Source organism: Ilyonectria robusta, assembly GCF_021365365.1.
Source record: "Ilyonectria robusta strain PMI_751 chromosome Unknown BGZ61scaffold_3, whole genome shotgun sequence".
Taxonomy (NCBI): Eukaryota; Fungi; Ascomycota; class Sordariomycetes; order Hypocreales; family Nectriaceae; genus Ilyonectria; species Ilyonectria robusta.
The window spans coordinates 2,545,772-2,561,195 of NW_025764437.1; the positions used below are offsets into that span (position 1 = coordinate 2,545,772).

Below are 15,424 nucleotides of genomic sequence, written 5' to 3' on the forward strand. Positions count from 1 at the left end.
TCCACTCCAACCCTATCCTCATATTGGCCGTATTAACCTAATCCTGATTCCCGCCAGGACCCCATCCAGACCTCCTAGGCCATATCCCGCCACGCTCCTCATCCTACTCCTCATCCTCCTCCTCCTCCGTCATCCCTCACTCCCTCTTCTTCACTGCCGATCCTCTTCGGAGTGCAATTACCACCACTAGCTTCACCATCGCCACCGGGATTCCCTCGCTCGAACCTTCTCTCTCCTCCAAGATCAATTCGTTTGCGCCGTCTAAGTCGCCGTCCTAAGTCTTCATCGTGCCCGTTTGCGCTACGTCTGGCCGTCCTCATTGAGACGCCACACCTACACAGACACAGACAATAAACCAACAATCAGACCCAACTCTCACCCTCTCACACACCCTTAGCTTCTCCCGCTGCGCCTTGACCTCTCCAAAACTCTCACACCCCCTTCCCCGAACCCCGTGTCTCGATCGCACGCTGTGCCAGAAGCCTCAAGCTACTGACTCGATCCACGTCCACCCGGAGAATTCCCCCACCCTCCACTTCGTCGCCCAGTGGGTTCTTGTCTCTTTGCGTTCTTGCTTGCTGGCCTGCTCGTTATTAATATCGACCCTCCGCCGGGCTCCAGTGGTTCCAGTGCGCTACGGGTTTTATTTGGATTTCTCGACCATCAAGACGGACCATCACCCCTGGGCTGCGTGGCCTTCACCAAGACACCCAGTGCTCATCCAACCCGCTCACAATGGCGCCCACTCCATCTGAAGTGTTTTCCTACATGGCCAACCGCGCCGACAAGGGCGGTGCCCCCGTCCCCATCGGTGGCGACATCATGGGTCTCCTCGTCGCTCTCGCCTCCATCTCCGTCCTGTCCATCTGTCTCTGTAAGAAGCCCCATCCAACAAGTGTGACGTCCTGCGTTGGGCCGAATAATTACCTAACAGCTGCTGATGAGTCTGCAGACCAGAGATGTACTGCTATCAAAGTATGGAACAGTCTACCGTTGGTTGTCTGGCGTAAGTCGTTGTTCGCCCCCAGAGGCTCTGCCACGGTGTGTGGGACTAACACAACCTGCAGTTGTGTTCGCTATCTACATCGACTCCATGCTTTTCGTCATCGTCACAGCCATTTTGCAGCAAATTTTTGGCGTTAATTCCAGCTATGCCATGTGCCACGGCGCCATTCTCCTCTGTCTCGTCTGCTACGTCACCACCAAGGTCAGTCCTCCGTCCCCGTCAATTCGTGACAATGTAATTAACAAATACTACAGATTGTAAGATATCATGTCCAGTATTGCTGGGATGTCACTAACTCTTTGTCTCAGTTCATTTATCTTTTTCTTGTCGAGAAGGCTGTAAGTCACAAACGCACGCAATAGCATTTTGACGGTACCCTGACCATTCTCAGCACATCATTCGTGGCAGTCCCAAGAAACGCCTGGAATCGAAACTGTACTGCTTCAATTCATTCGGCATGCTCGGTCTCTACACCGTTGTCGTAATTCTCAACTTCATCTTGTAGGTCCTCCACGAGGTGCAACCTCAAAACTTCCAACTAACCAATCTGCCACCAGCCGAATTGCCAAAATCGAGAACGGAGTTTGCATCATCGGCATGCAGAGCATCTCCATGATCCCCCTTATCACCTTCGACGCCATTGTCAACATCTATCTTACCATCCTTTTCCTTATCCCTCTAAAGAGTAAGTCTCCCATAGCCAGCTCCCTGGGGAGTCACACTAACACTCTGGAGACCTGTACTCGTTCAAGAACATGCCCAAGACCCCGGCCAACGAACGTCTAAAGAACGTTGCCTTCCGTACTTTTGTCGGTTCTTGCTGCACCCTTGTCAGCAGCATTGTGTATGATCCAACCTCGTCCGAGTTAGAGATGAAAGTACTGATTGGATATTAGCAACTTGAGCGTCCTGCTGGCCCTTGACGGAGAGCCCGGCTGGGTTTGCCTCATGTGCTGTAACGCCGACAGTCAGTCCACCATGTTTCACTCTCGCTTTATTCAAACCCCTAACTTGTTGCAGTTCTCTTCTCTGCCCTCGTCATCCAGTGGGTCACCTCTAAGGACAACGCTGGCTCGGGCAGTCCAAACAACACCAACAACTACAACCACGGCAACGAGAACGGCAGCCGCGGACCCCGCGACCCTCACTCGTCTTCACACCAAATGAACACCATGCCTCAGCCTCCGCCCTCACCCCACGGCACCGACGCCGAGATTTCACTCGTCGCCACGGCCACAGCGCAATCATCTGACGACGGCCGCGATCTGGACATGGCCAAGGTGACGAGCGCCGGCGCCGGCGGCGTTGTCGTTACCACGACTATCCACCGCCAGAGCCGGCCCACGAGTGGCTTCGGGCTCGATATGGACGGCAACAAGCTCGACGACGACGACGAAGCCAACTACGGCTACCCACCCCGTCCTCCAAGCTACGGCGTCCACCACCACGAGATTCCCGAGCCACCCCGAACCCGCATTACCGGTGGCAAGTCCGAATCCCGCAGCTAAAGACTCTACCGCAGTCCTCCGCCTTGAGGGGGTCGCAATTCATCTCTACAAGTGTGGGATTTGTTTTTGGGGTTTTCTAGAGCTTCCTGCGGGAAAGTAGACACGGAGTTTGTGGCGGCCGGGGCGTTCCATGTCGCGACGTCTCTCTCTCTTTCTTGCTTTCGTTGGATATCCCCCTACAAAGAGGCAAACAAGAGAGTAATCAGCGCTCGCGACGGTGTTGTCGTAAACAATTTTAATTATTCGAGGGAAGGGAGGTGCACACAGCGGTTCCTATTTAGTAACAGGGCATATGTCGAAGCAGGGTTGGGATCTTGGTCAAAGTGAGTGGTGGTGGTGATTTCGAAGCCATAGGATACCCAGTATAAATAGAAGAGACATTTACAACTTGAACATGTAGCACCCGCAATCGTGAATAATGAAGCTCAGAGCTGGTAACACCGCAAATAGGGCGCTTACAAGCATCCCCTGTCGCACCTCTCCCGGGTTGTTTGTTGTCTAGCGCCGCAAGCACTGAATGAGTCTAAGGAACAACAACAGCTTGCTTGTGACACTTGCCAAGCCCGTAGCAGAGCACCACAGGGGGACGATGCCCACGATATTGTTTTCGCTCCTCAACGAAATCTACCTGAGAAGCGAAGCGTGTAAGCCACGGACCATTGGTTCTTTGCACAAAGCCAAGATAGGGCCAAGGAGCAACGGGTCGTCTCAGCCTGGGGCTCGAGACACTTGCGGATCCTACAGCTACTTAAGCTAGACGCGGACCCCGGTTAATTTTTCCACCAAAATTCGAAACACGCGCACAAAGGATAGATCGGCATCACGATATAGATCAAGTCACAGAAAGGAAATTAAGGACTTGCAATCAAGCAGTGCCAGCGCATCAACGATGTACGACGTGGATTTCGTTGGAGTACAAGAAAATCGGGAAATCTATTTTTGATCATGGCGGATTTTCAAGATGTAAAATCGAGAATCCCCGAAGAGTTAAGCAAGTTACCGTGCATGGGGCTGGAGACAACAGTCGCAATTGCCCACCACGTAGATGCCAAAGATATATACAGTGAAGATCCAATGTGCGCCACTTTAAAATAACCAATTGTCCACATATCCCCCTCTTTTCAAAAACCTTGGTGAATGGTTGGGTATCTATCCCCTAGCGAGTGTACAAGAAATAAGACTTTTCGTCCTCATCACAACACAGTACACGTTTAAGCCGAGGCGTAAACCTGGCCGTAGGAGCTGAGGCTGGTCGCGCTGGACATGAGGTTACCAGTGGCGACCATGAAGTATGAGTAGGCCTCAACGTAATCGAGAGCCTCCAGCTTGGGAATGACCTCCTCGAGGAAGGCGGAGACTTGAGCATCGCTAGCCTCGATGGGAGCAAACTCGGTCAGCCAGATGGGCTTGCCGCAGAGCTTGTGGGCAGCCTCCAGCTGGGTGAACAGGGTATCGACGTAGGCGGGCTGGGAGTACCAGTGGATGTTGCAGAAGTCATACTGGCACTTCTCGTCTTGAGCCTCGCATGCATCGATCCAAGACGACAGCCACTCAAGACCTTGGCCCGACTCACCACTGTTAGAGACGGAGGGGGCACCAATCTTGGCCTGGCCAGAAAAGGGGTTCATGTACTGGACATGGTACGCAGCGGCATCGGCAGCGGGAATGTTAGCCTGGGATGGGATATCAGGCTCGTTGAAGCTGAAGAGGGCCTTGGAGCCACTCTTAATAGCGGCGGCAGCGTTGTCGGCCCAGACAGACGTGAATTCGGCTTTGTTGCTGTGGAGCAGAGGAATGAAGTTGTAGGCAGAGTCGAGATCCTCACTACCAGTGTTGGTAGAACCCCAGGAGTAAGCCCAACCACAGTTGGCGCAACTGGCACCGAAGGTGTTAGCCAGGGCAGCGTCGTTGTAAGCCAAGCCGCGCTTGTGGGAGAGACCAGCGGAGCTCGAGGAGGATGAGGCGGCGGTGGTGGCAGCAGCCTTCTTTGAAGTGGTGGCGGCGGCAGCGGCCTTGGAGGTGGTAGCAACCTCCTCAACAGCGACCGCGGATGTAGTCTCGGGGACAGCAGCGACTTGCTCAACAGAGGATGTAGTGACCACAGCAGCCTCCTGGACGCTGGACTTGGGCAGGACGGCGGTGGTCAGGGTAGTCTGGACTGGTGCAACATAGGCAACGCTGGTCGAAGTGGAAGTGGGAACGACGACGACGGTGGTTGAGGTGGTAGTAGGGACGCTGTCATAGCCGCCTCCAACTGCCTTGTCCTTGGAGCCAGCCTTGGTGGTGGTCGTAGTGGTCGAAGTGGAAGTGGCAGCGGCAGCCTCTTCCCGGCCGGGAGTGACCCAGACGGTAACCCACTCAGTAACCCACTCGGTCTCGAGAGCACGCTTGTTGATGTGCTGGTGACCGTGTCGGTGAAAGTTGAAGCCAAGAGCCGACTCGACGAGAGTGGCAGCGGCGGTGAGGAGAACAACCTTGTTAGCAACCATGGTGATGGATTGTTGTGTGGATTGTTGTTGGTGTTGTTGATATCGATATGTATGCGTATAAGGTCAGACGACGCTTAACGAAGGACGGGTCAGTGGATATCGAGGTTGACAGAATGACGCCGTGGTCAACAGTTTGCAGCTTTGTATAAAGCGAATGAAAGTGTAATCGCAGACGATTGATTGGATTGAGTTGGATCACTGGGAGTGAGGCAACACAGAACAAATCAATGAGAAGCGGTTGGAACGATGTCGGCACGGCCGAAAGAGAGTGAGCAGAGCGATCTTTCAAAGACGCGAGAGATGAATGAGTGCGATCAGCGTAGCTGCGCGAGAAAAGGAAAGGCAAACGAAGAGAGGATCTCGACGTAGGATAAAGAGAATGAAGCTGGGGACGATGATGAAGGAGAGAAAAGGGAGTAAACGTGAAACGAGGGGAGAGTCCCGGTTTTTCAACGAGGGTCCCAGTCGATCCAGGACGAGGGGAGGAAAAACGACGAGGGATATCGGTGACTGCGGTAGGGTAGACGACGCTAGGTACATCTAGAGAGAATTAGTACGGGGTATCCATTGCAGTCAATGCCGCAGAGTGAGACTTCTCGGGAACGCCTACATCGGGTACCTGTCGTACGAAGCCTCAATCCAAGGAAGTGGGCTGGAGGTTCCCAGGGCGCCCCGAAAGCCCCGTTTCTATCCACTCCTTCCTACCTAGTACCTGTCTACTGCAGGGACGGGCTTTTAGTGCCCGTCCGTCGGCCGTCCTGAGCTTGTCTTGGAGCAGTTCAGTGCACCCATTGGTCGTGCCTGCCGATTCTCTCATGCGTCCAAGCGGCCGTCCCTGCCTCCTCCCCGGCGCCTTCTCTTGGCTGACTACTGGACAGTCCATGTCACTCGGGTTACGCAGCGAGTAATTTCTCACCAGCGGGTTTCATCTCTCGCCATCTCACGCACACGTAGGCGCTTTCCATCCCATCTCCGTTCCTCACCATCCAGTGCAGATGCCAACAAATCGATGCCAAGCTGACGCCAGCGCGCATGCCAGGGATATCCCAGGGATATATCAGGGGTCGGCATCTTGGCCGCCGCTGGCCGGTGGGTGGCGTCAAGCCCCAGACCCGACGGAACCTGACAGAAGACACATCGGGACACACCAAGACCCATGTTAGTATATCCTTGCCAGTTCCGATTGGCTGGGACCTCGAAAACCAGGGCTCGGGCATCGACCCCATCGCCTCCTAGGGTCAACGTGGCAGGGTGCGATACGGGCAAAACGCCTTGGAGCTGCCGTCGGTCTGACCTTGGCTTCCCTTAGCTGCGCTTTCTATGCCCGTGGATGCCCTCCTCTCCTCCCCTCAGCTGCGGTCATCATCCACTCACATCGCTCTTGTGGCACACTGAAACGACCATAACAACGCCATTCTCTTTTTCCCTCTGCCCTTGCAGGGAGTCCGCTGTTTCCGCTGCAGGTCCCGCTGCAGGAACAGGACGACGACGACGAATGGATGCTTCCTGTTGTTTGTGGCGGCTCCGCCATGCCCTTTCTTTTTCTCCATCCGGTGAGGTTTCTCGCCACTGACTGGTGGACAGCCGAATATCATCTGTCTCTCCATGATCAGGCTGTGTTGGTGGGCTCGATTCATCCCGTCTTCTCTCCCGTTCTCAACCTGGGATGTCAAGTACAGCACGCAGTACAGCAATACAGTACTTCTCGCAGGCTGAGCTTGGCAGCATGTGAAAACTACGCGTTTTTGCCTGACTCGCCCAGCGTGTCCACTCGCCTCCACCATTCCAGCCGGCATCCAACCTGAATACTGTACACCGAAAGACCGCCTGTGCCACGTCCACGTATGGAACTCGCCCGGCACTTGCTCACCTCGGGTTCGAGAACCCCACCGGGATGCTCGGCGAGTCTTACGTATGCGCGTCTTTACGAGCCCCAAGGATTTTTCCCAGTGCTCAAAGGTTTAAAAACCCTGAGCTGAAGCTTGGGTCTTGCTTATTCTTGGCAGACTACCACTCTGCCACTTTCTCGTGACTGCGGCCGGTCTGGACTCCATATCGAATCCTACGCCCGTACCCTGCAAAAATGGTACACCAAAATCCTCCCGACTCCCACTGCTCCGGGCCGGCGAACCAACATTGCTCGCACGTTCCACGTCATGGTGCCATCATCAAGGGCTCCCACCGGTCGGCCTGTGGCCTGACAAAGCACAACCCAAGCCAGGGAGCCAGCAGTCTTGGCTTTTTCCCGACCAGCCCCCTGGGATCGCTGCGCTGAGGGCCACGTTGCCCCCTAACCAGCTTCGTGCTTAGCATGCCCCTGTGGATACAATAACCGAAATTACTCCCGCCGCCACGGGGCTACCTCCTTCCACGCGTCCACTTGGCTTCCATCTTGTTGCCTCTATTCGCCATATTGAGCAAAATTTCGAAAAGCTTAGCCACGATCGATGACAAGGGGTTGAGCAGCTGCGAAGATGATCTTGGCCTAAAGCCAGAGGATTCAAATGCTCGCGCCGATGCAGATGATGTGCGGGCGGAGGACCCGACTGCCGTGCTGATCTCCCAGCTTGCTCCGGACGATGTGTGCGTACGTTGTTGGGGACCTGGCTAATGCACTAAGCTCAACGGCAGACGTGATGCGACTTTGCTTTCGCCCCAACCAGGTCTGGTTGACATCACCAGTACGTAGTATGCCAGATAACAGCACTGCTTCCTCGCGTTCCTTCAGCTCGCTGCCCGATGTCACATCTGGTTTGGGTATGTCTATGTGTCTGACGTGGGATACTCAACACTCATCCGATGTTGAGTGTTGGCTTGTTTCGTCTTGACTACGTCAAACCATACCCCGGCTGACTACCTCCCCCGCCCATGCAAGATCTGGCCACCCGGCTCCATCCATCCATATCACGTCCACGGCGTGTAATCTCAGAGGATATTGTTATCTTGCCGTATCCCAGCAACTTGTGGGGATCACCATCCAGTTGCCTTTCTATACATAGGAGTGATGAATATGTAGGCAATTAATGCTGACGGTAGCGTCGGCCCGGATTCAGGCACGCATAAACAACCAATCCCCCCGACTTCGGCTACACGGAATTCTCGGCTTCTGAACGAATTCACGGATCGAAAACTCATCCGCCAAAGTCGAAGATGAGATAAGCAATTGCCGCTCTTTGATATCGACGCTGACACAGTGGTGCCTAGTGGTAGGCATCACAATCCTCATCGAAGGATCGCAGCTACCCACTGGGTGACCCCGGGGCGGATCGATACCAGCATCGTCACAACAGTGGGCGTGGAAGACTTACTACATAGTATTGCATCAGCATCTCAACCTTGCGGGTTGCAAAACTGGTGAAATGCTTCGAACGCAGCAGCGCCACACTCTCTCCTCGGAGTTGCATCTAACGAAAACTAGAGTGTGCAGGAGGGAGATGCGACAGCTCTACACGTATCAGTTCAACTACACATTAGCTAACATCGTGCTTCAAAGATCTGCAGTTCGCACACTGAATATAACAATATTTCATAATTCACTATATTACATCTAAACGAAATACACATACTAAGTTCAACAGCACCATCTCATGGCCCTTGTACCAAATACATGAAATTACCGGTGGTGGGTTGATGCCAAAATGCGAACATACCTGAGTATAGGGTAAGGCGGCTAGATGTGGGAGACAGCGGCCAGCTCGAGCTGTCTCATCGCCTCACCAGTTGGAGGAAAGGCAAAGGTATTTCCCATCGTGAAAGTTAAGCATTAATCTCTCTCGATCCATCTCATCCTTCAGATCGCTATTGAAATGTGCATCTTGTAGTTGCTACGTCGTTGGTTGATTTCACCGCATCATCGTCCTGAATGAATTCACGTTTGCAACGATCGCAAATTATTCCTCCATTCCATACCGACAACCTGCATATATTAGGCTGGACTTCATAGTCAGTGTCTCATGTGTTAGACTTAGGAATAACCGTGAAAATGACATATCTACTACCAAGTTTGTTAGTGACTAAACACTCCACGATAGTGTATATTTATCTGCGTTGTAGAAGACCGCCGCTGATCTAAATGTTCCTTCTCGATAGCCATACATTCGAGCTCTAGAAGCATGCACTCGACTATGGTCTTGGTGCTGTTATCATGCTGGGAAATACTGCGCGCTTAGACAAGTAATGCAGGGGAGATGCTCATGTTGAAACATTAGAACCAATGCAGTCTTTCTCGAGAATTTAGTAAATCGGCGTAACGACTGCGGGCAAGGCGACAGCATGGATCAATCAGCCGCTTCGGGTGACGCTCTATGAAGAGGGGGGCATCGAAGCACACGGAGACCGGGAGGAGCTGAGGGATTGAAGGAGTCAGTGCCCGACTTTCCGAGTGTCACTGAAATTCCGGACGAACTGGCATACTGGCGGTAGACGCCAGTTGCTCCATCAACGCGCCAAATTTCTGCCGCCTTTGCTGTTTTGGTGAACAATACTTGTTTTGTGATTGGGAGGTGGTGGGTAAATATTGGGGATGGGGATCACTGTTGCAATGCTGAAGGTATTATGCGGTGAGCATCTTGAAATGGTGGACTGGCTGGGGCATTCCCAGGGCTTTGCCGCGGGATCAAAGCTGGTTTCCTCGTAGGATAGGCTGCTTCTCATCCCTAAGCGCCGACCCTTCCTGGAATCGTTTATGGCGACATTCTCGCTTGTTTTCTCGGTCTACCGGGTGAGCCAGAGTATGATCCCAATCAAATTCAAACGCAGGCCGCAGTTTGCCTGCTTGTGTCTCCACCCGATACGATCGAGGGACCTATAGCCAAACATCGGATTTACAGTCGGAGCGACTGAACCAGAGTGTCGGGATGATACGAAACAAGTCGGCGGCTATACACAGCAGGACCGTTATAACGCCCAATTGGATTAAAGTATTCTCGGCGGCTATGCTAAAATTATCCATGTTCGAAACACATCATGAGTGGGGAATGAAGATTCCCAGCCATACATTAAGTCGATTCCCCAGCCTGATCTGCTGTTGACAACTCAGACACTGACGCCATCGTAATAATCGACATTTCTTTCGTTTCACCCAAGGTACCCTTTGCCGAAGAGCGGTCGGCTCGAACACCGCCGGCAGAATGGTTGCCTCGTTGCGCTCCGACTTCGAATCCGGCTCCGGCTCCGGCTCCGGCTCCGGCTCCACCCCCGGCCCCGGACCCAAATCTAGCTCGAGCTCCAAGCGGGTACCGCCTTTCAAGGCGCATTGGGTGACACCCACCCTCATGGTTGGCAGTGTCTTGCTTGGCCTTCTGGCAGCTGTTGCACACCACCTGTTTTACGATTCCATCCATGGAAAAATCGTTACAAGCTCCGATCAACAAGTGTGGAATCTCCGAGTGGGCACTGGACTGGCGTTTCTGGTAAAGGCTGCTCTGACGGCAGCCGCCAGCATGGCTTATACGCAACTTCTCTGGCATACCTTACGATCCCAAGAAATATCTCTCAACGGCATAGATGCCGTCTTCAATGTTGTCAACAACGTTTATGGATTCACGACTGTGGAAATTTGGCTCCGTTGCCCAGCCTTGGTCTGTATTGCTTTTATGATCTGGTAAGTGCACTGGTTCATTGGAATCAGGCCATGCTAATGGAAAACTCCTAGGCTGTTGCCGTTCGTCGCCATTGTAACGCCATCGGCGCTCACCGTTCAGTCGTCTCCGATACTAAATGAATCAACGGTCCTTATGCCACTGCCAGTCATCGATTATACATCGCCCAAAAGGTTTGCCGAATACTCAAGCTCTGGAGGAGGTGGTTATGCAGCCCCATCCAATGTAATGGCGAGATTAATGTCGGCCGTTACCTCCCAAGGATCCATTGCACAGATTGCGGCACCTTACTCCAATAGTTCCTACTCAGTCGAATTCTACGGTCCTTCTCTCTCCTGCGGATATATCCCAAGAGATTCCGTCCTCTATGATCGAATCCACGTGGCCGAATTTAGCATCGGACAAGCAGTCGCCTACCTCGGATTTGTCCCTCAGAAGGTTTCGAGTACGTCGACCAAGGATGAGGAAGCCATTTACGGTCTGAACGTGACTTTGGGCGCTTCAACCTCGGCGGGTCCACTCGCCACGTATGACAAGTCCTACTCCTCCAAGGACCACGCAAGATTTTATGCTATCATGCCATTTTCCGGAGTATATGCTGATTCGATCATTGAATGCGGCCTTTACAACTCATCATATGTTGTGGACTTTTCATTCGAAAACGGCCAGCAGGACATCACCGTCAGAAATGAGACCAGGCTCAACGGTGTACCACGGACTACTGGGGGTATTACGACCGGTTTCAGCGTTCAACAGGTTGTATACACTGCTGTAATTGATGCTCTTGGCGGCCTCCTGGTTGGAACGCTGAGGTCTTCGCAGTATGGGTCCGTGACAGCAACGCACACACGCATCACTTCCACGATTCTCATGCAAACTCAAGAGATGAATCGAACGCTGTTAATAACGAAGTCTATTTTCGGCGACCAACCGGAAGAACGAACATTGAAAAACATGACTATGAGCAAAGCTTTGGAACAAGTCGTCACCAATACAACGCTAAGCTTTTTCAGCAATGCATACTTCCTGTGAGTTCTTTGGATAACACAAAATGCTCGACGTTTGCTAATATGACCTGTTAAAAGCCAAAACTATACGACGGCTTCAGTAGGAAAAGTTCAAGTACGAACACCACAAAACGAATACACATATAAACCGCGCAATCTTGCAATTGCCTACGGGGTTAGCGTTGGACTCACCTTTTCCGTGGTCTTAATTGGCTTCGTCTGCATCTGGGTTTCATCTTTGTCCTTTGGATCATCGTTTTCAACTATCCTGCGCACGACTCGAAACCCGGAGTTGGACACTTTGTTGGAGAATGACGAGAATAGGGGTGCCGAGCCATTACCCAAAGGCATCGCGAAATCGAAGTTGGGCTTTCAGCACCTCACATGCGACGAAGGACTGAAAACGGGAGGCGTATTTATAGTTCCGGGTAAGGGACCAGCTACAGAACAGAGGAACCCACGGAGGGCTCCAAGTCAAGAGTCTATAGAGCCTCCTTATTTTTTCTAGACGGCTTTAATACAATATATCCATTTTTTTAAAAAAAAAATGAGAGAACCAGTGCTTATCAGTGCTTTATTTTTAGTCGATGTGCATGTAAGTGACGGAGGCCATAATGGTGCCTCCCGAGATCGCTTTAATTGGCTCTCATATATCAGTTTGTGAAAACAACCCCCGGCGTCTGTAATGAAAGATTTGGCTGGAACACAAGCATTATATTTCTCCTCTACGAAGCCGGAGCCTTAGGAAGCCAAAAAAACCCCGAGTTCCGTCCACGGAAGCAATGGCTTAGACCCCCTCACTATTTGCTACTACTTGACTGATAATGTTAGCACCTTGAATTGGCGCCTTTAAAATTAGGTGGGCGGTATAATGTTGCATGATTCGTAAAAGAGAATCCGTGTAGCTTCCTATGTCGACCAACAAATGAGGTGCCTCAGTTCTACTTAGAAGGGTGGCTTATATGCACAAGTGCTTGCTTTGCTGCAGTAAGTTGGGACAGTCTGGACGGGAATCGATGCGGTGGCTGCTGGGACTCAAGTTGGGCGAAATTACTGACATCATCGTATTGTGAACAAATATGAAATGTCCAGTGGGGATGCTAGATAGTACTACGCAGTAGACACACGATTACTCGTCACATCACCTTAGTTTCCAGGCAGCATTTCAGGGTACAGAGCGCCCGCTCAGCCACAACTGTCACAACTAGGCAGCAGGAAACATTGCAGAATACTACTACATACTACGCAGTTGGTTGGTGGATGGCAGAGGTCATCTCGTTTGCCTCATTGGGCAGAAGTGGCTGCACACGGTTGAGCCTCTCGCCTGGTTAGAACTGGACGGAAGACGGCATATAGTTGGTTGGGATAAGGTTAGGGGACGGATAAGACCCGTGAAGCCCCAGCACACCAGTGGAGGCAGCCAAACAAACGGCCCAGGCCTGGTTAGAGGCGTCAATAAGACAAGGGCTGCGCCACTAAAAAGGGAATAATACCGCGAGAGGCGGCCGATTGATGACCCGCTCACTCTCCCAGGGCTGAGGCACTGCCACCTCCATGTCATTACCACGTAAATTTACGTCCAGTGGTGTAGCGCACCGTCACTGAGCCGCCAAGAGCAGCCACTACACACCCGCTAACACCCGCTACAGCTCGGCTGAGCATCCGCTGGAGGGGCCCTGGAGCTTCAAATGGGGGATCGTCAACGCCTTGGCTCACACGTGACAATGCGCGCCTCTCATTCGTGCAAGCCGCATCTTGAGCACTCTCCACGGGTCATTCAACTCCAATCTCACCAAATCCTCCTTTCCCATATTCCCATATTCAAGCAAAAGAGCCCTGGATGCGAACCTAAACCACGCTTTTGGATTGATTCCGCAAGTTGACCATCCAGATATCTACCCGACGCGCATTCCAGACTCCAAATAGCAGCTCGACCTACTGCTGCGTTAGCTGGCCACTAGCAACTGAACCAGAGAGGGAAGCAAACCACCGTCCCAACCATGGATATCAACCAGCAATTCTCACCAGGGCTACTGTCTTTCACCGACCAGTCCGACTTTGACTACGGCGCATTCCTCCAAGGCGACGAGATCGGCTTTCCGGAGAGTGTCCAGGGCAACGTAACCAATGCTGGCGGCTTCTCAGACGACTCGGGTAAAGCAACCCCGCCGAGTTCAGATAACCGGAGCACCTCGAATGCGAGCACCGAGGTTGTGAGCCGGGTCCCAGCACAGAAGCAGAGGTTGGAAAGAAGAGGCCACACCAAGAGTCGTAGGGGATGCTACAACTGCAAGAGAAGGCGTATCAAGGTATTTCGCCCGTACGTGCTCGTCGTGACTTGGGCTAAACCCCTGCCAGTGCCAGGAGACACGTCCAGCTTGCGGCCACTGCGCGAAGACAGGCCTCAAGTGTGAATATCCCGCTCTGCCCCAAATAGTCCACCAGGTAAGCTGAACTGGGCAGTTGCCGTTACATTGAATGGGACGAGCAGCCGCATGCTAACTGTGCCATAGCCGCACCACCAGATCCCGCTGTTCAGTCTTCAAGACATGCGCTTCTTTCAGCATTTCTTGACGCAATGCTACCCCCACCACCCCCTGAAACAAGAAGAGATTTGGACGCACGAGATTCCTTGTATCGCGCACAACGTATGGACCCCCTCGAGCAGCGCTGTCCTCGCTGCGAATTGGCTGACGTTTGCAGTATGAGTTCCTTATGCACGCTCTCCTTGGGTTCTCAGCGTCACAACTGATCGCGTCCGACCCTAGCGTGACCACGTCAGCTATGAACCACCGCATCAAGGCAATCAAGGCTATCAAGAAGCGGTTGGCGGAGACGTCCAAGACGACCATAACATACGAGGAGGCCAACGCCATGGTGGCAACCTGCTACGCCTTGACCTTCCAGTCCGTCAGCCTCGAAGACGGGCTTGCCGAGTACATGACCTTTATCCGCGGCATTATGATCGTGGGGATGCAGATGATGTTTCGTGGGATTCAACCAATCTTTGGAAACATGATGGAGCAGGAGCAGGACGCCGTCCTCGAGCCACTTATGGAGAATCTACCCCTCATTCAGAAAACCTGGGCTGACACTGCTTTGGAAGCCGTCACAAACTTAAAGGCGTTGTGCCTCGAACAGATAGAACTTGAGTATCAGCAGTCGCTCGTTGAAATCGTGCAAAATCTCTACATCAACTCTTGGGATGGTAATTATCTCCACATATCACGGACCGAAGGTCATAGCTAATTTGACCATCACAGCATACAAATCGTACACCAAGCAGTACGGATGGTGGATGCTCCTCCCGCACAACTCGTTCCAGGAGCTCATCAACCCCAACAACCAGGTCATGCTCTTGCTACACGCGCACTGGATCTCGCTCAACGAGATAATGACATTCATCACGCAGCAAGAGCTGCAGGCGCGGGAGAAGCCGCCGACTCCCCGAGAAGGCCAGGCGGATATTGATCCTGGGTTCCATCGGTGGCTTAGGTATATCAATTCGCACGTGGACTATGAACACCAAATGTACAACCAGTGGCCGCTTTGGGTGGAGGATCGGCAGAACCAGGATATCACGTTCTTCGGCAAGACTGGCTAGAGACATGACTTGTGTCATTTGAAGGACATGCTTTCTCGGGAAGCTATAAGATATGGAAAATATGGACCGGGCTTGGGATTGCCCTGGGTACCATCATGTGTCTGGCTTTGGTGTTTTCTTTTGGCTTTCAAGCGTGGCGCATTGGATGGACCGGTTTGAAGGACAAGTGGAAAACAACCCCTGTCTCACCAAGTTGGCAATTGAAGATTG

At 52.5% G+C, this 15,424-nt stretch overlaps 5 protein-coding genes across 5 annotated transcripts; 3 read left to right on the forward strand and 2 right to left on the reverse strand.

Annotated features, from left to right (window-relative positions):
- Positions 1-528: 528 nt before the first annotated feature.
- On the forward strand, positions 529-2,634 carry BGZ61DRAFT_135810 (uncharacterized protein). The gene is made up of 10 exons (XM_046237220.1): positions 529-874; positions 953-1,006; positions 1,068-1,207; positions 1,261-1,263; positions 1,315-1,344; positions 1,398-1,507; positions 1,564-1,691; positions 1,742-1,850; positions 1,903-1,973; positions 2,027-2,634. The coding sequence occupies exons 1-10, from the start codon at positions 736-738 to the stop codon at positions 2,512-2,514; spliced, it is 1,272 nt and encodes a 423-aa protein (XP_046109932.1). The 5' UTR covers positions 529-735; the 3' UTR covers positions 2,515-2,634.
- Positions 2,635-3,725: 1,091 nt separating this feature from the next.
- On the reverse strand, positions 3,726-5,003 carry BGZ61DRAFT_473770 (glycosyl hydrolase catalytic core-domain-containing protein; the record flags this gene model as incomplete). Its single annotated transcript, XM_046248497.1, has 1 exon — positions 3,726-5,003. The coding sequence occupies one exon, from the start codon at positions 5,001-5,003 to the stop codon at positions 3,726-3,728; it is 1,278 nt and encodes a 425-aa protein (XP_046109933.1).
- A 143-nt stretch (positions 5,004-5,146) lies between these two features.
- On the reverse strand, positions 5,147-5,607 carry BGZ61DRAFT_135831 (uncharacterized protein). The gene has a single exon (XM_046237221.1). The coding sequence runs from the start codon at positions 5,541-5,543 to the stop codon at positions 5,289-5,291; it is 255 nt and encodes an 84-aa protein (XP_046109934.1). The 5' UTR covers positions 5,544-5,607; the 3' UTR covers positions 5,147-5,288.
- Positions 5,608-10,048: 4,441 nt separating this feature from the next.
- BGZ61DRAFT_443787 (uncharacterized protein) lies at positions 10,049-12,157 on the forward strand. Its single transcript, XM_046244919.1, has 3 exons — positions 10,049-10,605; positions 10,657-11,631; positions 11,689-12,157. Exons 1-3 carry the CDS (start codon positions 10,133-10,135, stop codon positions 12,116-12,118), a joined length of 1,878 nt encoding a protein of 625 aa, XP_046109935.1. The 5' UTR covers positions 10,049-10,132; the 3' UTR covers positions 12,119-12,157.
- Positions 12,158-13,610: 1,453 nt separating this feature from the next.
- On the forward strand, positions 13,611-15,214 carry BGZ61DRAFT_342649 (uncharacterized protein; the record flags this gene model as incomplete). The annotated part of the gene is made up of 5 exons (XM_046239526.1): positions 13,611-13,919; positions 13,969-14,055; positions 14,124-14,258; positions 14,314-14,818; positions 14,874-15,214. 5 exons carry the CDS (start codon positions 13,611-13,613, stop codon positions 15,212-15,214), a joined length of 1,377 nt encoding a protein of 458 aa, XP_046109936.1.
- Positions 15,215-15,424: the final 210 nt, after the last annotated feature.

What these genes read in the sequence shown, in the direction of transcription:
- BGZ61DRAFT_135831 (XM_046237221.1), bottom strand. Translation starts at nt 5,543, where the DNA reads ATGTACCTAGCGTCGTCTACCCTACCGCAGTCACCGATATCCCTCGTC.
- BGZ61DRAFT_443787 (XM_046244919.1), top strand. Translation starts at nt 10,133, where the DNA reads ATGGTTGCCTCGTTGCGCTCCGACTTCGAATCCGGCTCCGGCTCCGGC. An exon ending in TGTATTGCTTTTATGATCTG is followed by an intron (nt 10,606 to 10,656) that starts GTAAGTGCACTG and finishes GAAAACTCCTAG; the next exon opens with GCTGTTGCCGTTCGTCGCCA. An exon ending in TTCAGCAATGCATACTTCCT is followed by an intron (nt 11,632 to 11,688) that starts GTGAGTTCTTTG and finishes ACCTGTTAAAAG; the next exon opens with CCAAAACTATACGACGGCTT.
- BGZ61DRAFT_135810 (XM_046237220.1), top strand. Translation starts at nt 736, where the DNA reads ATGGCGCCCACTCCATCTGAAGTGTTTTCCTACATGGCCAACCGCGCC. An exon ending in GTAATTCTCAACTTCATCTT is followed by an intron (nt 1,508 to 1,563) that starts GTAGGTCCTCCA and finishes ATCTGCCACCAG; the next exon opens with CCGAATTGCCAAAATCGAGA. An exon ending in TTTCCTTATCCCTCTAAAGA is followed by an intron (nt 1,692 to 1,741) that starts GTAAGTCTCCCA and finishes AACACTCTGGAG; the next exon opens with ACCTGTACTCGTTCAAGAAC.